We start from the raw sequence: 24907 nt of genomic DNA on the forward strand, positions 1-24907 counted from the left end.
GCAAATAATGTGCACCTCTTAGCATTTCTGAAGGGCATAATCCATGTATCAAGTGACACATTTGAAATTCTGGCCTGGTCACTGTCTGTTGTGGCAGATAGCCAGCACCCTTACCCTGCTGGGGTACTATCTCCCCTGGAATGGTAAATGGCAATCCCCTGGGTCGCTGCAGTGCCTCAGATTCCCACAGGGAACCATGGAACATGGAGTTCTGCAACTAAGTACTGTTGGGCTTCATGGGTGCTGCCAGGGGTGGTGCAAGAAATACGGACTATGCGAACAGGCCACAGGAAGTACTCCCGGGTACAGCATAAAAGAAGTCTGCTACTTACATTCGAGGAGCAACAGTTGGAAGGAATGTGATGAAACTTGCTGGAGGCGAGAGAGGCACATAAGAAGACACCAAGCAGAAGACAAAGTGCTGTGTGCTTCATTTGTACTTTTTGTACTTTGTACTGTGCTGTGGAAAACACCTGAGGAAGAGTTTTCCACGTCATAAAAGCTGTGTATTGTGCTGGACTTGTACCTATGTCTTTCTGTATTGGGTTTGGGGAGCTAGAGCGCTGCTGCAGGTCATACTGTGCTGAGCCTGCAGGTTGCCTCCGTGCATGTGTAAGTTTTTTTCTGCATATACTTGTTTCCTTCCATAAAAGCATGTGTCAATTGGCTCTGTGTAAGTGAGTAAGCAAGTGATTGAGCGAGTGTGGATATGTTCATGAGATGGACTGCCTCCCTGTCTTTCACCAGCACAATTAGAATAAGCTCATCTTCCAGACCCTGAATTTTACTTTTTCAGGAAGAACTGACATTCAGTTTTTCAAATATAGAGAACTAGCAAAATACCCGCGCTTCGCAGCGGAGAAGTAGTGTGTTAAAGAGGTTATGAAAAAGTAAAGGAAACATTTTAAAAATAACGTAACATGATTGTCAATGTAATTGTGTTGTCATTGTTATGAGTGTTGCTGTCATATATATATATACATATACACATATACACACACATATACACACATATACAGATATATTATATATACATATACACATATATTTTTTATATATATATTTTTTATATATATATATATATATATATATATATATACACATACATACATACATACATACATATACACACATAGATGCACTCACAATAACATAGAAATCAATATAAACAACATTAACATCATTATCATATGAGAATATGAAGTAATATATAAGAAGCACATTTCATATAAATATAAATAATTAAACAGTAAAATCTTCTTGTATAATTTGCTACCGTGGCTTTTCGTTGGTCTGTCCAGGATATTTAAATCACCTGTAGCTTGCAAACTGTTTCACCTATTGACTTGAAATGTGGTACACATATAATACGCCATGTCTGCTATCCGCTTTATGGGTGATGATTGTATTACTCTTTTTATGTTTATTTTATTTTAGAATCAACTCCTATCTGCGCACACCAGGGCGGCCGTGGGCAGATGCATATGGTGTATTCACTCCATGTTATCGTGCATTGCGCTGTCACTGGTATTTTCATAAAAGAATTTGAACAATATATAAGAAGCGTATAAATTATTAAACAGTAAAACATTAACATTTAAGAAGTAAAGTTACATTGAGTACTACTGCAGTGCCTTCGGGTATACCTCATTTTTTCTTTGCCCATTACATGCTTAAATGTATACATTTTTTGGTGTACCTACCCGAGAACACGTGACATATAACCGACCGTGGGAGAAGCATGGATTTTAAAGAAGCGTTGAGTTCATCTGCTGGTCTCCCTCGTGGAATAACTGGTAATGTTTCACTAAAATCTACAGCGAGTAAAACGACATTACCTCCTTTTTTTTTTGTACGATCTCTGAGATGTTGCTTTTTTTTGGTTCAAGGCTTCATAAGCTCTTTTATGTTCCATGGTGTACTTAATAAGTACTAATTATCCCAATCCATCATCTTTGAATGTTGCAAGACTTTCGCCTTGTATGTAGATCGGGGTAATTACATTCATTGCATTCCTAGTCTGAATCACAATCTGATTGTATGGGTGGTTACCTGGCACTGTAGGGTTGCCACCCGTCCTTTAAAATACGGAATCGTGCCGCGTTTGACAATGAAATTGCGCGTCCCGTTTTGAATCAATAGTGGACGGGATTTATCCCGTATTTTTGTAATCATTTTTTTTTTTAAAGCAGCGTCTCATGCAAATCATCCCACACGCATTTTATGAAGATGCCTCCTTTCCTACTTTTGATTGGGTAATACTTGATGTCATCGTTAGTTTGATTGGTGTTTTTAACTGTCCAGTGAGGAGGGCGTGTCTTTTAAGTACAGTCTGCAAAGTGTTGGCACTGAGATGTGGCGTCAGCGCCATACTTGAAGCCCCTAACGTTGCGGTCAGCAAGTCGGCTAACATCCGCCATGTGCCGTCTTTCAGTTGCGAGAAGCAGATCATAGAATGCTTGAAACTGTTGCCCCTAACGTTGCGCCACGGCGTGTGGTTCGTTTATACTTCGTGTCTTCTCATTAAACTTTTATCTCGCGAATATGTTATTGCAATCCGCAGCGGGAGCGTTTCTATAAACTTTATTTAAACTTACGTTTTACACCGTGGTTTGTTTCCCTATGAACATGCTTGTATGCTTAACTCGCTCCGTTCTCAATTGTTTAATTAATTTTTTGCTCTTCGCTGTTTGCGGCTGTTCCTCCATTTCCCCCCACTTCGTTCTTTTATCTCGCGAATATGTTATTGCAATCCTTAACGGGACCGTTTCAATAAACTGATTGAAAATAGTTTTGCATTTACCTTTTTAGTAAAAGGCGAGCTTTTAAGCCTGAGAAATCACCCCGTAAATGCACACGTTTAATTGGACAGGTGTTAATATGTATGGTTACACAGTATTAAAAGACAGTGAACAACGTCAGTTACCTTTGTTCCCGCGTTTGATAAAAGGTCAGCTTTTAAGCCTGAGAAATCACCCCGTAAATGCACACGTTTAATTGCACATGTGTTAATATGTATGCTTACACAGTATTAAAAGACAGTCAAAAATTAACGTCATTTACCTTCGTTCCCGCGTGCGACTCGTGCTGTAAATCTCTTCCTTGTTTTTAGTTCACGTGATTACGTAGGAGGCGTGATGACGCGATACGTGACTCCGCCTCCTCCATTACAGTGTATGGACAAAAAATATGTTCCAGTTATGACCATTACACTTTGAATTTCGAAATGAAACCTGCCTAACTTTTGTAAGTAAGCTGTAAGGAATGAGCCTGCCAAATTTCAGCCTTCCACCTACACGGGAAGTTGGAGAATTAGTGATGAGTGAGTCAGTCAGTGAGTGAGTGAGTCAGTCAGTGAGGGCTTTGCCTTTTATTATTATAGATAAAAACTTGTGATGAGCTCATCACCAATAGTCTATACAATATACCAAGTGATTAGCAAATGCCAATGTTATGCTTTCCTTCTGAAGCTTAAACATCTTCAAGTTTACTTTCAAGTTCCAAAATCACACAATGTCCTCTCTTATTTTTTGTGCTGTATTTGTCTTTTCAATACTCTTTGTAATTGTGTAGTCTAGCTCCACACATCTATTAACTTTGTTATTTGTAACTCATAAAATGCTTCTGTCCTGGGCAGTGCATCTGCTTGAGCCTCCTTTGTTTATCATTTAACAGAATTTGTTTCTTGTGCATGCTTGTTGCTCAGCTCTTTTTACTAACTAGCCTTGGTTTTTCCATTTGTATTTACCTCTTGTTTATATAACTCTCGGATAGTACAATCAGTTACCAGGCAATCATATGAAAAGGACTGTATGCATTGAGGAGCTGCCTCAGTATCCATTCACTGGATCTGTCATGTCCTGCTTAGCTCTGACGTCTTCCTCAGTTCTGTTTAAGCTTCCTGGTATGCTGGCCCTTGCTTCTGAATTTTTTACTGTTTCAAGATTTTCTGCCAATGTTACTACTGTGACCTTAATCTGAATTGAACTACATAATTTCCTCATGATCTTAGGGTTGTATGCCAGCTCTAATTTTTGACCTTCTGTCAGATCTCTAATGATAATCTTGCTTTCTCTTTGCAACATGCTACTTAAATTAATTTCTATTTTAACAATAACTCCTTGAACTAAGGCTGAAAGAATCACAAAGACAGATCCCACATTTAGATTCTCATACTGCCATTTGTCATCATCCAAGCCCACAGTATTCTCTGCTCACTCTGAAAGCTTCATTCTTAAAAGAAAAATGAATGAAATGGCAAAAGAGGAGGAGCAGAGCAATCACTGACCAGCATTTGCATTCCTTGGCTGTTTCTTTATATTTGCAGTATGTCTCTTGTGACATTCAAAATTGACTACTTTGGTTATAATTACCAGAAGTCATTCATTTATTCTATTCATGACCATCTTTTTCTCAGGCATTCATGATGACATACCTCAGTCCTAGAAATGGGATTGACGTCTCCTAGGACTTGGACTACAAACAAAACACATACACATCAGTCAAAAGCACAACTGACTTTGGCTCATTACTTATGGATTGTATCTTTAATGGTGAAAACTGTTTCAAAACACTTTATATGATTCGCACTGAAAATGCAGCCATTACCAAGGTTAAAAATGGAAATATAAAAAGCATTATAAATTTTAAACATGCCTCCATTTGCAGGGTAAAGATGACAAACCCTTGCTGAAAAAATTTTGAAAGTCTATCTAGCTGATTTATCATTTTCTCGTATTATTGCCACACGTTGTGTCTTCCTTGCTCACACTGTCTTATTTTCAAGTATACCCCATCTAATATACCTGTTCAATTCATTTTAATAGGCTTTTGTTCATTGCACTAAATTTCCATATAAGCTCATGTTGTTAATTTGATATCTTCTTTCTATTGTAGCTGTGCATGAACGTTCTGCAACTATTCCCCCACTTAGCTGTCTTTGAGCATGTTAGAAAGGATTTACAGTTGAGTACATTAACCAAGCTGTCTCTTAGGATGTTGATAAATCCACTCAGCAACTAACATGCTAGCAAAACAAATGCAAACATTTATCCAATAGCCACAGAGCCATCTCAGCTCATTAATGAACTCACAAAATACACCATTACTTGATGAACAACCGTCACTGACCAAAGTGTGACTATACAATGTGAAGATACAACACAGTATCTTAGAGGGTGATTTGGCATTTGAAAAATTATGTAGAAATTTGTAGCATTAGAGAAAAACACAGTTATCTGAAACATAAAACCACAATGCTGCTGGAAGGGACAAAGATAGCACAGAAAATATAAATCTTTGATTTTTAAAAAGCTTGGCAACAGGTTTTTAAATTACAGAAGCAATCTGCCAATTCATGCCTCCAAACCCTGTTATTAAAGTCAACCATCTGTTACATCTTCAAGAGCGGATGATACGTAGGCAGACTGATAAAAAGAGATCTTGTCTTCCTTTTTGTAAAGAATCCAATGCAATTGGCTCTGTAACCTCACCTTCCCAAGGTCTTATGCCAAATAAAGCCATTCTGTGAAATTGCTGCAGCAAGATATATGGCAGCAACCTGTGTCAGGAGTGACCCTGGGGCAACCACTTCAGACCTGATCTCATCACACCAAGGCCCTGCATCTCATTTCTTTATTAGCAGTGATACTGAAAGCTACTATTAATCTTGTCAGCGTGTCTACAGTAATGCAGTCCTAATCACAAAAAAACCTCCCTGGTGGTCAGTTCCAGTAAGGGCTGATAGGTCACCCTGGGACTCACTGCTGAACCACTGTTATGCATCCATTAATTCTTTCCTGTAAGTACCTTAAAGTTACCCAAGAGAACGAAAGCAGCCATACTTTTCAAAACACAAAGTGACAGGCTTCTTCACCGCTTTTAACGGGAAAACTCATATTGTTCCTTGTAGGGCAGTTCAGAACACCTACTAGAAAGGGTTGCAGCCATTGTGAGAGCTCCATAGTCAAGGTGGAGATACTGCAAAACCTGCATTTGTGCTGAACTATTTCTATCTACTTACCTCTTGGGCAAGGTCCAGCCAAACTTCAGAAGCCATCATGCTTACATTGGCTGGTTGCACCTTAATGGTGTATATGTACTCAGTTCAGTTCCGTAAAGGCAACTCCAGTCACACCAAATTTTAATCCTAAAGTCTAAGATCAAAATAGTGGCAAGCAAAATTTTACAAACAATCTAACACAGCCTAATGATGGACTCGGACGAGTTTTTAGGATATGAGTTATAACAGGATCAATGACAAAAACAAAACTCTTTAGCCAGGAATAAAGGTCAAAAAGTCAATATTTTCAGATTTCATTGGCCAGAAGCAAATTAAAAAAAAAAACAATCAAAGTAAGCAAATTTAAAGAAAGGGAAAGACAATAGGGATAACTGAAAAGTGACAAAAAAGTTGAGATCTACAGAGGCACAATGTTCAGTCGCCACACAAAGGGTGGGTACCCTTGTTATTTTGTGCAGTCTTTCAGCAAGTAACAACCACATGATTATTGTTGCCTAGTATTAAAATCAAATGGGCAGCTCCAGGAGTAAGCAGCCTGTGGAAGAAGGGGCCAAGGATGGAACCATGGACAAAACCCAATAGAAGAAAATGCAAGACTGCTGGTACAAAGCAAACATACTATATCCACCTATATACCCACTTCATCCAGTTATGGGCTATGGTTACAGTCCAACAATATCCATAAAAAGATGAAGTCAGTGTTTTGATTTTGCCTCTTAGATTCTTAACTCTTGACTGTTGTTTTATTTTGTTGGTGGAATCACAGTGTGACCCCACTGCTCTTGTAAAATCTCTTACTTAATCACAGTCCTTTCCTAAATTTTACTGAAATCATGACATGCTAAGAAGCAAGACCTCATTTATTTTACATGCAAGTTGTTATGGTATGTTCATTTTATAGCATACTGCACCCCAGCCCTTCACAGTTGGCACTAATCTTCAAATGAAAATGTTCTGCTGCTAAGGGAATAACAAACATGCTACGCTATAGTTGTATGATTTCCATGCCTAGTGGTTTGTGGCTGAGCTTTAAATATCCCTCTCTACGTGGCAGGGACACTCATTCAGCAATGACACAAGCAAGCTGTAAATCTGATAAACTACAGTGCCCATAAACAGTGGGAACTCTCCATCTCCTTTTTGCTCATTTTACTATGTTAAAATAGGGGGCCCTTATGAACATATTTAAAGTTGATTTTTTCCCATTGATAATGAAATAAACCTCTATAAATGTCAGAGATAGCATTACATTTTACAGATCCTTCCAATAAATAATAAATAAGAGAATGGCTAAGCAGAGGTATATTACACAGGCATTCATCCTCTGCTTGTGTCAGTACTTGGTAACAGTACCAGTCACATAAATTAAAGTCACAAATCTGTTAGGATAAGTCTAGACCAACTTCTCAGCCTAACTGGAAAGGACCACAACGTTCTCATCAGATCACATAACCCTCATGCAAATGGTCTCCTACATGCTTAATGCCATGCTTTAGTCAATATATATTTGACTTTCTTTTGACCACTCTCTCTCATAATGCTTATTTATTTTTATCTGTCTGACAACAGTTGGCCACAGAACACTATAATTTCTTTTGAAGTCTCTTAGTGGCATCCTTGAGTATTGCCTGTCCCATTTGGATTCTCAGGTTTGAGGATTAATGGTTATTTTTTATTACTTTTTAATGAATGTTAGTATGCTTTAGGAGACTCCCAATGCCATGGGAATATTCTTACACCATTCTTCTTATTGGTGCTTACACAAAAATTTGCCTTTAATGTTCCTTTGTCTTTATTACCTATTTTTGCTAGGAGCTGTAATAACTCAGCATGTGACAGAGATTAAGTGTATTAAACCTGAGCCCTTGAGAAACAGTTTCACTGAACAGAACTGGAATGTATTAATCCATTTAGATGGCTTCTAAAACAAACTGGTTAAACCAGAACCTAGCCATGCCTAATATTAGTGACTCTTCCCCCTAATGAACTATTATCCTATCCATGGCAAGTATGATTTCCATCCAGTCTTTCACCAGGTCCGGTAGACCAAGGGTGGGAGGATAAACAGGAGAAATGTGAATACATACAGAATCAGTCATTTTCTATATTTTCTGATAATTCATTTTGAACATTGAAAGATTATTTGTTTACTTCAACAATGTAGTATTTTTTCATCCTGAACAATTCAAAACACTCACAACAGAATACTATATAATTCCACAATGTCACTGTATAAAATCTGGAAAAGTTAAAAGAGGATGAATAATATTACATACACAGCTAACAGTAACTCTTGACATTGTCTGTATTTGCCAAGCCAGGGATTCTGCCACATTATTTAAAACTGGCTCCTTTCTTTCCGTATAACTATAATTGACTCAGTTCTTAGTACTGGCAATTCTTAAACCTTACTTTAACTGCGTTACTTGTTCTTTGGCTTTTTAATTTTTCTTATGTCTTTTCCATATAGTTTTATGACTTTTTGCCTATGTTTCAACTAAATGTTTTTAATACTGTTATTTATCCATTGATATATTGACTTTTTTCCCTCAAATCAAATATCTGAATCTTATTATTGCCGGCTAACATTTTTAAATCCATGTGAATTTCAGTTTGGAAGGAAATATACAGCACCTAAATATGGGGAGAAGCTTGAAATGCCACACAGACAGAAATTAGATGCGAGATTGAAATCCAGACTGATTAAGTGAGGAACACACAGAGAATTAACTTGAAGTCAGAAGCTACAAAATGTGTGGTTTCCAACTTAAAGGCTTTCAAATATCACACAGATTTCTGGACTTCTTCATGTGCTGGGAGCTACTGAGTGGTATAAAAGTCAAACATGAGTGTTTTATTCGGCAGCTACAAACATTTATTTATTGCATTTTCTTGTAACGCCACTATCAAAAAAAACACTATGTCAGAGCATAGAGAGTTTCACTTTTTATTTTACTGTGTGCCATTTGGGATGCCTGTATGCATCACTGCAGGTAGACTCACTAGAGTGCATGTTTTTTTTTTATTTCACAATCGTTTGTTTTGAAAGCAAGCTTAAGTTGACCTGATGAGGCAGTTGGTAGAGAGAGTCAGCCTGTAGCCAAGGGTTTTCTAATATAGCTCATTAAACAGAAAGACACAATACCTACAGGAAGTGAATGAAAATGAGTAAAGTTAAATATTGTTTTATAAGCTTTATATTGTATATACTGTATAAGGACCTCTCGGGATCATAGAAATACCAAACCTCTCAGCAGCAAAAGCACCCTTATACCCACCCTGGAATGTAATTTGTATAGACAAGATGAACAGATAGAGATAGAATTAATCATAATCAATCAGAAAGTTAATTTTTAATATGTCCTGTGCAACCTTAAAGGACACTAACATTTATATGGTTTCATTAAATCTTCACCAAAGCACCATTATAACGTTACAACACAAAACAGTGCTGACAACATTTTAATCAATGAATACAGGCAACTACTGCATGTGGTCTTCTATCTTGAATGATCGCACTTGTCTGCCTTGCCCCTCACTTGATGCAGACCAAAAAAATAAAGGTCACGAATAAGCTGTCTAAAGCACTGAGTGCTCAGTTCTGCCAGTGATCTATTGGGGAAGTCATCAAGCTGCACCAGAGGGCTGACAGCACATCAGTGCTCTTAGAATGAAGAGACCAGAGGGCAAGTGCAAGGAAATTAGAAAATTAAAAAAAATCCATAACGTTGTTATTGCAGTAGGCCAGTCAAGCTAGACATAGAATCAAGTTGTGCAGCTTTTGTTTTGTATTGACATCACACTCCCTGAATACAATCAGAAAACTTTATTTTTTCTTTCAGACTTCTACATTAACAAATGGAGGTTTTTATAAAACAATACTACTTTCCAAACAACACTGAAGTGGCTTTATTCAAGTTTGACGTCTATCTTTCTCTCTCTCTCAATGGAACATGCAGTCCATTTTACAGTAACTGAATTTCTAGATTTGCTACATTATCTAATCTAATTAGCACAAGCTTTTGACTATGGAAGTGTTCAGCTGATTACTAGCTTCAGTGTCAATTTTGTTCTTAAGACATTATTAAATATTGCAGCACATGAAAGTGTTGAGCAGAAAAGAAAATCTCTTTCAACTCCAAGTCTGTATTCTCCTTTGCATATAGCTATATTCATGTGAAAACCAAAAGCATGGTAGGACATTTAGATCTGAACACTTATCAAATGCAAAATAAATTGATATTACTAGTGGGTCTAAGAACATTTTAAGTAACTTAGTCAAAATGAAACAATCAGAGTATTGATGTTTACTCTAGCATGGCCACAAGGACAGCTCATGAAATTTTAATGGATACCACAATGGCAATATATTACTACCTAGGAAAAAGTACCCGTTATTATAAGTTCACAACAAGATAAAAAAAAAGCCAATACTGTCTCCTAAGCACATTCCATAGTCATGCATTTTAGGTTAACTGGACACTCTCAGCTGGCCCAGCATGAGTGACCATGGGGCTGTTCTTGAGTGTGTCCTTTGATACACTAGACACCTTACGTAGAGCTGCCTCCTGAATTGCTCCAGATGCTGTCAGGATAGGTTCTGACTAGCTGACTGGGAAACTGGCAAATTACCAGTCATTGTGCCAGTAGACTAATATAAATTAAAATGTCCATATATGAGTATGTGTGCGTTTCAGTCTGTATTATTTTGTTATTGTTTCCATCCATGCATTTATTTTCTAAATCCTCTTATTCTAATTCATGATTGCAGGGAACAGGAACTTAACCTTAAAACCTGAATTAAACAACAGTAACCAAGCACCCTTACACATATACCCACAGTTTTTCATTCTGGGCCAAATCAGAGTTTTCTGTCAATTGCTGTATATATCATACTTTGAAAGCTAGAGTTATTCCATGCTGAAAATATGTTGAACCACACACAGAGAGTGGCCTATCTAGAATCAGAACCCAGGACTCTAAAGGCATGAGGCAGCAACACTCTTGTTTTATTTTTATATGGCTAATGACCTAAGCTTCAGGGCAGAGTTCTACATTTAAATAAGTTCACTTGAAATAAATTAAAATGATTGGAAAAGTTTTGATCCACTTATATTTTCTGTCTTCCTTTTTATTGTACTTTGTCAGTCCAATTCTTAGTTCTATTCATAGAAGGTTGCTTTATTGTTTGTACTGTTTACCTTCCTGTCTGCCTTGTTTACTTTTCAAGTGTGCTAACCTGAGGTCGTCAAGTAAAAAAAAAATAAATAGAAAGATTGCTTCCAGGATAAAAAGTACTTTCATCTACCGCATGGACAGTATGTGGTGGACAAAATGACAGGCTAGCACAGAGTGCAACTGTATGATTGATAAAGAGACAGATGTAACTGAGCTGTATAATAAATTGACAAAGCCTAATCAAACATAGCAGGGGACGTTATGCAACTACTTTACAGACAGACAGGAAACTTTTGTACAAAGTGCAGATGTGCAGTTTGAACATAGGATTTCATTTTACTATTCAGGTTTTAAACAAAGAACCAGCCACTTGATAACATTCTGACGCAGTCATTATAATATTAATCCCCTGACATTTCCTGATGAGCCACCCTGTTGCCTACACTATCTAAATATGCTCTTACACACTTTTAAAGATTTGTCAGACACTTCTGAATTCTCAAAATAGCATAAAAAGCTGTTTTAATGCTCACTTTCAAAGCTAGTGTAATGCTCACTTTCTTACTTGCAGATACCAGAAGTAAAAGAGAAACCTAAACAGTTAATAACAACATAAATTATATAATGGTTACTGTAACAACCACTGCTACAATGCATTAAACATTACACAGTGCAGTTGGACAAGGTATCCACAAAACAAAGTAAGAGATGAAACCTGTTTTCTTCCATGTTTCCAAGTTTGTGGACACATCTTTGTTTTTAAAACAGGTTTAAATTTTGAAACTGGTTTTGTATAGATTAGTGATTACTATGACAATAGAATACAAGCTTTCTATAAAGAAATTATATGATGTCACATACTTCATCAAACTGTGTGTCCACATAACCTTTCTTTGTTTTGGTTTTCACCTGCATTCCAAAGATGTGCAGTTCAAGTTAACCAGTGAACCTAAATTTATTGAGAACATGGATATGATTCAGTTTGTTCTGTGATGGAAAGTCTTTCCATCTGCAGCTGGTTCCAGGCTTGTATTTGATTCTGCTAAAACAGGTTAAGGTTTTCTGGAACTGTGTTATGGAATAAGTGAAGTCAAACAATTGGTAGATGGGCAAAACATTAAATAACTTTTTCATGAAACATGTAAAACAGACCTGAATAACAAAAACAACCAACATAATTTATGTACAGTACCTGATTTGAAATAAGTTATCTGGTTTCATTGCAACATTAGTGGAGCACTTTCTATTACTTTCTTTCACTTCCTTTGGCCAACAGCCTTGATCTAATTCTTAAAAGTAGACTCAGCTTAGATTCTTACATCTTAGCTGCAGTTAATACATCATTCCAGCATATACTTTTCACACAATATATTGCACATTTTTAAAAACATTATTGTACTGCTATTCTGTTCTCTGTTAGTTGATGAAATTGCAATTTGCTTTTATATTTTTGTAATTATTTGTTTATATATGTTGCATTTTACTTGACAATAAAAATTCCAGTGTACTGAAAACATGCGAGAGGCTGGGTGTAGTATTAAGCCCTGAAGTCTTACAGCCCCGGGGGTAGAATAGCCACACAAATTTTCTGAAACTGGAACATAACCAAGGTTACCAAGAGATAGATAGTGAGACATAATAGTGGATTTTTCCAGTCATATGACCGGTGGTCAAGGCAGGATGATCTTATATTGTCTGTCTGGAGTGCTCTCTGTTATATATCCTCCTACCTGTGTTCATTCAGTATGAGGATTGCAGATGTGTGTTTAACCCTTGATAGTGGCATCCCATTCAGATATGGTACCTGCCACGTTTGTATGGCTGTCAGGATAGACTCTGGTTTCTCATGAATCTGAAATAAAGTAACTGTGTTCAGTAAGTGCATAAATTGATATATAAAGCTATCTCTTTTTAATCAGCTATAATTAATTTGTACTGAACTGTCCAAGTATTTAAACAAGCTAATATTTTTAATTACGTCCAAATTATTTCTAGTCTTCTTTCTCAATCCAAACTTAACTCCTTCAAGCCCCTGATTTTTCAGACTTTGACTAAGTAATATGAAACAGCCAACAGCAATAAATATTAAAACATTGTACCCCCCGTGCAATTAAGGAAGGTCTATAAAAGCAAGAGGCTGAACTTTCTCTATCCATCTGTATCTCAGCAAGGAAGATACTTGACAAAAAAAAATCTCCTTTTAAATGCAAATTTTCAGTATAAATTAGTCAGCATTTGGGAGCCTAAGGATCTCGCTCCAATCCAAATTGTTCTCAAGGGGTATGACAAAAAAAACTGAAGGATGATTTGATTTTAAATGAAAATTCTTAATTGAGAAAGCACAGTAGTTCAGTTTTCATGGCCATACATCCTGTGGATATATTGTTGTGATTGTATGCAGAGAACTGGACAGACAAACAAGCTGAAAATTGGCACAATTTCACAGGCAGAATCATCAAGAACTCTGATTGCTGTACTGCATGCATTATTTATACACTGTGTCTCAGGAGTGAATAACTGGATTAGCATGTACCAATTTATCGCACAGTATTCTTAAATATTCCTTTTAAATGATGTTGTACTTCCTTATTGTCTCTTTATGATTTTATATGTAAACCTACCATAAATGCTCAATAAGTACTACGGTACTGTTTAGAGGTGTTCTTGCAAATAGGGTATACAATCATTACTTTTGTAGTGCCAAAGTGAGACTCTAGCATTTTGTATCTTTTTTTTTCCAAAAAAATTTTTTTTTTTCAAGAATGTTCCAAAAGAAAAACTAAACCATAAAATACAAACAAATAAATAAACAATGTTTCCATTATATATTTAAATGCTATTATTATTTCAGGCTCATAGAGAGTTTGAGCCTATCATGACAGCACTGGTCACAAGCTAAAAACCAACACTAGAAAAGAAGCCAATCAATGACAGGGCACATCAGTCACTCACAAGTATGTGCTCACAAATACTATGTTACTTGAGAAATGCCATAAACCTAACCTGTCCCTGGAATGTAGAAGGAAGCCACATTACCTGGCTGAAACCTGCATGGACATACGGTATGTGAGCAGATTCTTCAAAGACAGTCACAGGCATGACAATCTAACCCAGACTCCTAGGACAGTGGAGCAGCAGCAACACTATGCGACACACAAACCACTGCACCATCACACAGTTTTGCAGTATTTAATGTATTCTTTTATTCTTTTCTGCTTCCATGGTCCACGTGGCGGTCACCTTCTTTGGGGCACAAACTGTTATGCTGATTGTCACTTCAAATGGTAAGGTATATGCATTTATAGTTACAAACAATGTTAAGGTTTTTAGGCTGGTTGAGGGATAGCGCTGCTGTCCTACAGTTCCAGGGATTTAGACTCAATTTACCTGCCTGATGAATGTCTGTATGGAGTTTTCATGTCCTCTCTGTTTGTGTCAATGTGTGTTTTCCCTAACTATACTATCCTAAGTTAGTCTTTAAATTTGCCAAATATGGACACATTAGCGAACAACACACCTGCTTCAGTTTCCTTTAATGGAAAAAGCTAGCTCAGAAAATGAATAAATGGATTGTGCAAAACCATTAAATGATTTTTCATGTACTGTATGAATTAATGGATTGTCAGTAAAAAAAATTACAAAAAACATGCATTTTCTTCTTTTTAAAGAAGGCTTGCAACTGAATGAACTGAATGAATGAACCAGTATGAGCTTATTCAGTTGTTTTTTTTTTTTTTTACAAATATATATGATTGCTTTAATGTAAAAAAATGCAGTTGTTGACCTTCATTTGAGTGCAACTTTATTATTTCACTGTGACTAAAAGCTGCAATGGGTATAATTCTGGACATTTTGAGCATCAAACCTGCAACTCAAGTCCAAAAGCTGCTGGATAAAAAGCGGCTGCCAAACACATCTGACTTGTGTTTGTTTTTTATGATATATAGCCAATTACAGCAGCATTGGCTACAGGCACTCTGATAAATATGACTGCTCTCTGGATGCCAGATATATTAGTAAGTTAAGAAATAAAGAAAATGTTTTTATTTTTTTCTTAGTGCCACTACAAAAGTAAGTCCTGACACTTTATTTGAAAAAAAAACTTTTAAGCTTTAAATAATCTCATTTAATCAAACGTGCTTTTGCTTTTGGTCTTATTTGTTTAGGCTTGCTCCTGACATTCACAGACCTCTCCCACACGGATAATGAAAACATTTATGTACACTATCAGGCGAGGTTAAATGATACGCTCCATTTCTTAGTACTTTTTAGTCATAATGTAAATAAAGCTTCAAAAAATAAGTAGAGCAAAAACTGAGAAGACAAACTTTATTCTCTTTCTTTCTGGATTTCTGCCCATCCCACCTGTGCAGACTACAAATTAGATGCAGCAGATTGACATGGTTCTGTACAGAGTCCACATCTTTAATACAGTATATGCAAGAAAACAGCTTTACAAATACAGAGAGTCCAGACCATCTTGTGACTACCTCATGTTGTAAACCTATTCAAAAGTATTTATAATACTTAACCCAAAAAACAAAAAAACAGTAGTCAATGGAATAAGATAAGAATAACATCCAAATGTTTTTTTTACTGTTATGGTTGACAGGTCTACTAGTACATAAGACATTATTTGCTTTGCAATGTGAATATATGTAACTGCATTTGAAATTACAGTGGTGTGAAAAACTATTTGCCCTCTTCCTGATTTCTAATTCTTTTGCATTATTGTCACTCAAAATGTTTCTGACCATCAAACACATTTAACCATTAGTCAAATATAACACAAGTAAACACAAAATGCAGTTTGTAAATGGTGGTTTTTATTATTTAGGGAGAAAAAAAAATCCAAACCTACATGGCCCTGTGTGAAAAAGTAATTGCCCCCTGAACCTAATAACTGGTTGGGCCACCCTTAGCAGCAATAACTGCAATCAAGCGTTTGCGATAACTTGCAATGAGTCTTTTACAGCGCTCTGGAGGAATTTTGGCCCACTCATCTTTGCAAAATTGTTGTAATTCAGCTTTATTTGAGGGTTTTCTAGCATGAACCGCCTTTTTAAGGTCATGCCATAGCATCTCAATTGGATTCAGGTCAGGACTTTGACTAGGCCACTCCAAAGTCTTCATTTTGTTTTTCTTCAGCCATTCAGAGGTGGATTTGCTGGTGTGTTTTGGGTCATTGTCCTGTTGCAGCACCCAAGATCGCTTCAGCTTGAGTTGACGAACAGATGGCTGGACATTCTCCTTCAGGATTTTTTGGTAGACAGTAGAATTCATGGTTCCATCTATCACAGCAAACCTTCCAGGTCCTGAAGCAGCAAAACAACCCCAGACCATCACACTACCACCACCATATTTTACTGTTGGTATGATGTTCTTTTTCTGAAATGCTGTGTTCCTTTTACGCCAGATGTAACGGGACATTTGCCTTCCAAAAAGTTCAACTTTTGACTCATCAGTCCACAAGGTATTTTCCCAAAAGTCTTGGCAATCATTGAGATGTTTCTTAGCAAAATTGAGACGAGCCCTAATGTTCTTTTTGCTTAACAGTGGTTTGCATCTTGGAAATCTGCCATGCAGGCCGTTTTTGCCCAGTCTCTTTCTTATGGTGGAGTCGTGAACACTGACCTTAATTGAGGCAAGTGAGGCCTGCAGTTCTTTAGACGTTGTCCTGGGGTCTTTTGTGACCTCTCGGATGAGTCGTCTCTGCACTCTTGGGGTAATTTTGGTCGGCCAGCCACTCCTGGGAAGGTTCACCACTGTTCCATGTTTTTGCCATTTGTGGATAATGGCTCTCACTGTGGTTCGGTGGAGTCCCAAAGCTTTAGAAATGGCTTTATAACCTTTACCAGACTGATAGATCTCAATTACTTCTGTTCTCATTTGTTCCTGAATTTCTTTGGATCTTGGCATGATGTCTAGCTTTTGAGGTGCTTTTGGTCTACTTCTCTGTGTCAGGCAGCTCCTATTTAAGTGATTTCTTGATTGAAACAGGTGTGGCAGTAATCAGGCTACGGAAATTGAACTCAGGTGTGATACACCACAGTTAGGTTATTTTTTAACAAGGGGGCAATTACTTTTTCACACAGGGCCATGTAGGTTTGGATTTTTTTTCTCCCTAAATAATAAACACCATCATTTAAAAACTGCATTTTGTGTTTACTTGTGTTATATTTGACTAATGGTTACATGTGTTTGATGATCAGAAACATTTTGTGTGACAAACATGCAAAAGAATAAGAAATCTGGAAGGGGGCAAATAGTTTTTCACACCACTGTATATAGATCTATGTGAGAATGAAGCACATAGTAAAATAAAAATTTACCACTGAATAATTACAGCACAAGATGTGAAAAAATTAAATATCCTATTAGTCCAAACATCTGAGAATATTCTGTAGTTAAACCAACATTATGACATCTTGGCAAGCAATCTGAATATTGTTCTGCTCTTTATTTGTGTTTTCATTTAAATGCCAAGATTTCACAACATAAAAAAACACTCACTACTATATAATTAACATTTCCCTGTTTGCTGAATTACGTAAACCTGAAAACATTATTTTAGTAGTAATTTTTTAATACTTTAGAGAATACTTTTATACGCAAAAGAGACAAAACGTAACAAAGAGTTAAGAATTCTTTGGCATGATTAAAGCACAGCAGAAGATAGTTATCTCACTATCCAGCCTCTGGCAGTAGTCATTAACCTGCATGACAAGAGCCTGTGACTAATTTTATCTGAAATCTCAAGACTGTAAGTCTGTAATGTGATGTTTTTCTTTTGAATAAATGAATGGCACAGATCTATCTGCACTAGAAAAAAATAGTTATAAAACTGCCAGAATATCTGCTGCATATAGAGGAGCTGCATCAATTAGTAGTCATTCATTTATTTGGTGGTCTAATTAATTTAGTTATGTAATGAAAACATGCACTGTCAAAATCACACAGACTTCATAACCGGCAGTGTTGTGCGGCAGAAAGGGCAACTGAACTTTAAACCTCAACACTGCTGGTTCAACCCCTGGCTTACTGCATGTTGGCCAACTGTAAAACTGTGGTTCCAACTGAAAAAAAATGTATTTAAACAACGGTAACATATTATGTCTTCTGATGGACAGGCAATGATAATAATACTGCAACAACTCACAAATACAACAGACCTGATATATTTCTGAGGGTGGGAGAGAAATGATGCCCTCTGTTGGCAATGAGATTTAATGCATGAGCAATTTTTTTATCCTAAATTGTCAGTTGTTAGTTGTTATATGTAAAATATAACTAAGTATAATCCTGGTGGCTCTCAGTGGCGATGGATTTTTGTCGCAGCCAAGCTTGTAAACAAGTTCTTTGACTAATTAGCTGTCATATTCTCATATTTCTGCATTCTCAGTATGTGACAGTTTTTATGTTTCAGTTTAATGGTAAGTTACCACTAATCTGTGGTACCTTATTTTTAAGCATTTTTACTGGGCTGTATTCAGCCACTGGTATCCTGTTCAGGACTGGTCACTGCAGTTGTAAGCAGTGCCACAGAAGCACACGCTGGATCCTCACATTACAATTTTGGAAAAAGGAAACTGATGATAAATGGAAAAATAGGTTGTGCTGATGTGAGAATGGCAATATATATTTTCTTAAGAAAAGAAATCATATTATCATTCCCTGTTATACAAAAACATTAAACATTTAAGGAATTCAAAACTGGTCCAATATAACAATGATTAGGTGTAAGTTTCAGATAATAATTTTCAGGAACACTTTTTTGTACCAGAGTGTATTTTAGCATCATTGAACACAATGCAGGAACCAACTAAGAGGGGAATGCCAGTCTATTACAGGGTACACTCAAGCTCATACCTGACTATAGTCATTCTGGATCAATTTTTAGTCATTAACATGCACGTCTTTTAAACATGTGAGGAAATAAAAGTACCCAGGGGACAAAAAAACATGTAAATATACGGAGAATTTTTAAACTTCATACATTAAATGACAAGGCTAGGAACCTATGCAGTTCCAAATTTAAGCTGGAAGACAATGAATACAGAAATGCTTAATTATCAAACTAAACTGATATTTCCTAAAAATAACTTTATACTACCAAATAAATGCAAACATACAGTGGGCAAAAAGGAAAAAGATTATTTAAGTGATGAATGCAACAACACACATGAATTAGACACTGATTAAATGATCAATCGTTGTGTACTTTATACATGTCCATTAACCACAGACACCACCTGGCATTAAAAGATCTGCTGATCTAAAAACCTTGTCCTTACTTCTTTTTCTATTTTCCCAAACAAAGCTCAAGACCCAGATATTCTATTCTTCTTTTTCTTTTTAATTCCTTGGAACTTTTTTATCCTCCCTCTTTTGTTTCCCCTTAACTGCTGTCTACAAACTACAGTCTACTGTCACTTGTTTGCTAGCTTGTTACACATTTACGTTCATTCCATATTATAACTTAATATCTGATGTAATCATTACATTTTTGTCCTTGCCAAGTTATTTTAATGACTGTGTCTGCCTTGTACAAGAACCTGCTGGATAAGGCACTAAGATATATACACATTAAGATATTGTTTCTTTGTCACTTATAGCAAACACCAAAAAACTGATTTTAGATTCAACTATGAATACAATAAATAAGCATCGTAACTTGGGTAGTGTTTCATCCTTTAAGCTGGTTAAACATTATGTGGTAGTGCTTCTGTCTTGTAACAAGGAGGCCTGGGGGCTCCATGTGTAGAATTTACATATTATCCCCATGTGCACATGTGGTTTCCTCTGGGAGCCCCAGTTTCCGTTCACTGTCCAAACACACACAGTTCAGGTGGATTAGAGATGATAAACTGGTCCCTGACTTTTTTTTTTTTTGCTTCTTAGAGAGTCAAAGCTAGGGAACTGTAAAAAAACAGGACCTGCTAAAACCCACTAAGGCATGCCCACTGAGTGTTGAGGGATGTTAAAGTTCCCATTCATAATTCACAACATACACTTAAGACCAAACTATATAAATACAGTAACTCAGTGCTGATTATTTCATTGGGCTTTAACAGTATTGTCTTACAGGACATTGGATGGAACCTGACTGTTACATAACAATATACCTTTCTCAAGTCCGTTTAAGTTGCATTTACTCGGAGTATAGGCCAGCAAAGAGTCCCATGGATATCCTGACACAGACGATGGTAGGCAGACGCGAAGACAAGTCATTGTGAAAACCGAAATGAACAGACACTCGCACTCTGGATAGAGAGTCAACGCAGAACCCTGCCGCATGCACCTGCTGCTTCAGGCTCTACAGAGTGAGAGGTCGTGAACGAGAGGGATAAGGAAGACCAACAATGCCGGTATCAACACCGAAGATATGATCAATTAGAACTTTCTCACTCCTGCATCATCTTACCTGCCATGAGCTGGAGGGGATCTCCGCGAACCTGCCCATCCCCGCGAAGGTGTAACATCCGTATCTGTGGTCGGACGACTCAGAGCAGCGCCACAGTAGTCCAAAGCTCACCGCCTCTTCGTTTCGCAGGCGCTCCTTAACGATCCAGGCAGGAGAGATGAAACTGAAGCTGCAGATCGCCACCAGAGCAGAGGACAGAAGCACCCAGAAGCAGCTCACACAGCTGAACATCCTGGGAGCCTGAGGCAGGGTCCCGGGGTGCACCTCGAGACCCACAACCACCGATGTCTTCTTTCGATAGAACAAGGAGTGCATGGGGGGTGGTCACGCCGCAGCACCCACCTCGCCAACCGCCATCCCACCCACCCCCCACCCACGCCCACGCACCCCAAATCTCCTTAACTGACAGTTTATTAATCCAAACGTAAAGTGCTTCCACAATGAGCGATGCTGTATCCGCAAATAAACAGTTGCAAGCCCGAAGAACAAGTGATTAACAGAGCAGATGTGTTCGTTATCCTTTCAACGGAGGTGACCTCCGGCTGTATCTTCTGTGGGCTACATAGCGCACCTCTGAAGAAGAATGAGAAGAAGAAGATAAAGAAGAAAAGGACGAGAAACTTCAATGAAGCAGCGAAGTGTTCCGGAGCAACCACGAGTGGACACAGACTGTTGTAGCGTTACCAAGGGCTGAGCAATTAGCAAAACGCAAAGGCGAGCAGACTGAAGCAAACACAAAACACAAAAATGCATCAATAAATCCAATAAAATACGCAAGGAGGACAACTCGCGCTCCAATCGCTCGAATGACAGCGAGCGAGTGGCGAGCGCGCGTCGCTCTTCGTGTGAGCCCTGTAAGCGGCGCGCACTCCCACCCTCCTCTCTGACGCCCGACCGCCTGCACGCGCGCAATTCCTCACGCTCGCTCGCATTCAGCCTTCCACTCTCCTCCTTATTCTTTTTCAAACTTACGTTGTGTGGATTATTTTCTTGGTGCCTGTGCAACACTGTTTTTGTCACTTGTCTCTCTCACGTTATATGTAAAAAAATTCCCTATCTCCCTTTTACCAGGTGGAGCGTAACTTATAGCATTTCATATTACAGTATAACTTCTTTTGTCAGCCTTTTCTATCCCCTTTTCTCAAGTACAGTATTCTCTTTTCTTTCTTGATTTCTCAGTTCTCTTAAGAGACCAGTGGAGAGGTATAGGCTTTGATTTTTAATTCTCCCGATGGAGTCCTTTGATTTAAGATTTTCTCTGTGCAGGAATTTCCCCCTTCCTTCAGCTGGAACTCACTTGTCAGGGCACCTAAACGTTAGTCAATATATTACATTTGCGCAATGGGTAAGAGAATAATGTTGAGAGGGAAGACATTTAATTGCACGTAGGTTTGATTCTTTCCTCAAGGGTCCCTGGTACAAGCGTTTATTTTTACTGATCGCTTTAAGTTTTGATTAGCCCAGACACTCATTTAGTGCATGGCCAATACATCGTTAAGGCAGACACTACTCGATACCATAGTTATGGCCCCCATAAACACTCAAATTTGGGACTATGGATCCTGTCAGGATCCTGTCTGGGCACATAATTGAATGAGTGATACTGTATGTTCAAAATATCCATGGACAAGGAACTTCTGACCCACCAAATGACCCCTGAACACAGTGGAGAATCTACCATCGGGGATTTCTGGGTGTGTGCCCAGGGATCTGTGACAGCGAGGGGGCTTTTAAACAATACAATCCTGATGCTTGATGAAACAATCCAGTATCCGCAAGTGATAATGTCTTCCTCCCCTAGTCTTTTACTGGTTTCAGTCACCCAAGGTACTGTGGAGATCTTAATCTGGCCTTGCCTGACCATGAGTTCAGGTAGCTTGGTGAGTAAGTGGAGTAAAGATCCCATCCTTATGGAGGTGCTTCACTGCAAAATAGTGATGATCAGGTTGACTCTATTAGAAATAACTGAAATTGGCTGAACTAAGGGGTGGCAATGCATATGGACCCAAGTCTGATTCTTGGGTGGGTTGCTTCTTTGTGAACACAAACATTCCCAGAGTTTGCGCAGATTTTTATTCTGACTTCATCCCACACTCCAAAGGTATGCCGTCAAATGGACTGCTAATGCATTAATACTAGACCTAAAATATTGATCCAGAAGAATGTATTCACTGTTTGCTGCCTTTTTAATACTACGTGGAGTGAATGTAAGTAGCAAGGAATAAGTGACTTAAGTTTAGTGATATTTGTTTGCTCCCGGTCCTAGGAGGAGAAGGGCCCTTTTTGCAGTTAGGTTGAATGGTGTCTCTATGCTGGCCTGATTTGAGCTCATATGCAAAAACACACTCCAAAAGACAGCAACCATGTAGACTGCCGTTTTACCGCAAATGGTCTGGTACCATGTGCATAGATGATTCCATTCTTGTGTCAGTTATTGCTGAGATAATTCTGGACCCAAAAGGAAAATATACTGAAAAAAGTGAGAAAATGGATGAACAAGAGTTCAATGTAGAACTTTTAAAGTTAAAAGTATGACCCCTTTTCTATGCCAGCCCTGAAGTGTAATATATGTTCCAAAAAAATCTCTCTCACATAAACCTTCTGCATCAAGGTAAGATTTGTTAAGGTTCAAAAAATGAGTGTTGCTTTTAAAGTGAACACAAGTGGATTCAGAATTTAAATTAGGTATTCTGTATATAAGTTTTACATACTATGCTACAGTGCTATGCTGTACAGTGAGGGACGATCTGTTTAGAGAGCTCATGTTTAAACACTGATTGTCATGCAATTTAGAAAGGCTGTGTATAAACAGAGCAGTTTTCACCTCATCGTCACTGCTGTGCCATTCTCACTGGTATATCTTATCTTCACTCTCTACTGTAGAATACACTTGATCAGATGATTTTGTTTCCTTACAAACACATATAAACACAGCCTTTTCTTACCTTTCAGTTTATTTAGTTTAAATATTGTGTATTGAATGTTATTATGGGTGGCACGGTGGCGCAGTGGTAGTGCTGCTGCCTTGCAGTAAAGAGACCTGGGTTTGCTTCCTGGGTCCTCCCCGCGTGGAGTTTGCATGTTCTCCCCGTGTCTGCATGGTTTCCTCCCACAGTCCAAAGACATGCAGGTTAGGTGGATTGGCGATTCTAAATTGGCCCTAGTGCTTGGGGTGTGTGTGTCCTGCAGTGGGTTGGCGTCCTGCCCGGGATTGGTTCCTGCTTTGTGCCCTGTGTTGGCTGGGATTGGCTCCAGCAGACCCCCGTGACCCTGTGTTCGGATTCAGCAGGTTGGAAAATGGATGGATGGATGTTATTATTACAGTATATTCCTTTGTTTATTCCTGGGTATTTTTATATTAGAAGTGTCAGCAGCCTTTGTACATTTAAATAACCCATCAATTCATCCATTTCCTAAAACTGTTTAATCCAATTTTTGGGTCATGGGTACAGAAAAACTTTACTAGCAGCACTGATTACAAAACAGGAACCAAATCTAGATGGGGTGCCAATTACTTACAGTGCACACTTGTGTTCATCCACATCTGCTCACACTGGACAGGTTTATAGTAGTAATTCCTACAATTCACACATCTTTGGGATATCAGAGAAAAATTGGAGTGCCAGGAGAAAAATACACACAGACATGAGGAGGATGTGTAGGCACCATACAAACAATAACTGTGCCTGGAGTTGTAGGACAGTAGCACTAAACTCCATGCCACAGTGTCACCCCTGTACATTTCATTTCAGTGCTGTGAAAAAGTATTTACCCCTTTCCTGATTTCTTCTCTAGTACATATTTCAAGTACTAAATGTTTTCAGGTTTTCAACAAAAATCGAATACTAGCATGTGAGTGAACAGATAAAATGTATATGTAACATATTTTGCTTATCTAATGAATAAAGGTACTTAACACCAACTGGCACTGTGTGAAAAATGATTTCCCCCTAGTTAAACCTACCCAATTAAATGGATAATTAGAGTCAGCTGACTGAACACAGTTAAATTTGATTACAGCCAGCCCTGATGAATAGAAACATCACTTATTTTGACCCTGTGCCATGAAATTGCCAACACAAACATTCCCCAATCAAGTGATGCCACTTTCAAGCAAATTCCTGAAGAATTGTTGGTATCTATCAGTAAGCAATGGGCTACAAAGTAATTTCCAAGGCTCTGAGATGCAACTGAACAACAGTGAGAAACATAATATCCTAATGGAAGAAATAGTCAAAACAAGAGCAAATTTTCTTGGGTATGGTTGAGCTGCTAACACTACT

At 37.9% G+C, this 24907-nt stretch overlaps 1 protein-coding gene across 1 annotated transcript in view; it reads right to left on the minus strand.

The window, feature by feature from the left end:
- Positions 1–21493, minus strand: part of LOC114655648 (LHFPL tetraspan subfamily member 7 protein) — a 268732-nt gene extending 247239 nt beyond the window's left edge. The window contains exon 1 of the mRNA XM_028806782.2: positions 20625–21493. Within this exon, the coding sequence (XP_028662615.1) occupies positions 20625–20939 (315 nt within the window). The 5' untranslated portion in view covers positions 20940–21493. The remainder of the gene's footprint in view (positions 1–20624) is intronic.
- Between the last annotated feature and the right edge of the window lie 3414 nt (positions 21494–24907).

The sequence above is a fragment of the Erpetoichthys calabaricus genome, chromosome 8, assembly GCF_900747795.2.
Source record: "Erpetoichthys calabaricus chromosome 8, fErpCal1.3, whole genome shotgun sequence".
Taxonomy (NCBI): Eukaryota; Metazoa; Chordata; class Cladistia; order Polypteriformes; family Polypteridae; genus Erpetoichthys; species Erpetoichthys calabaricus.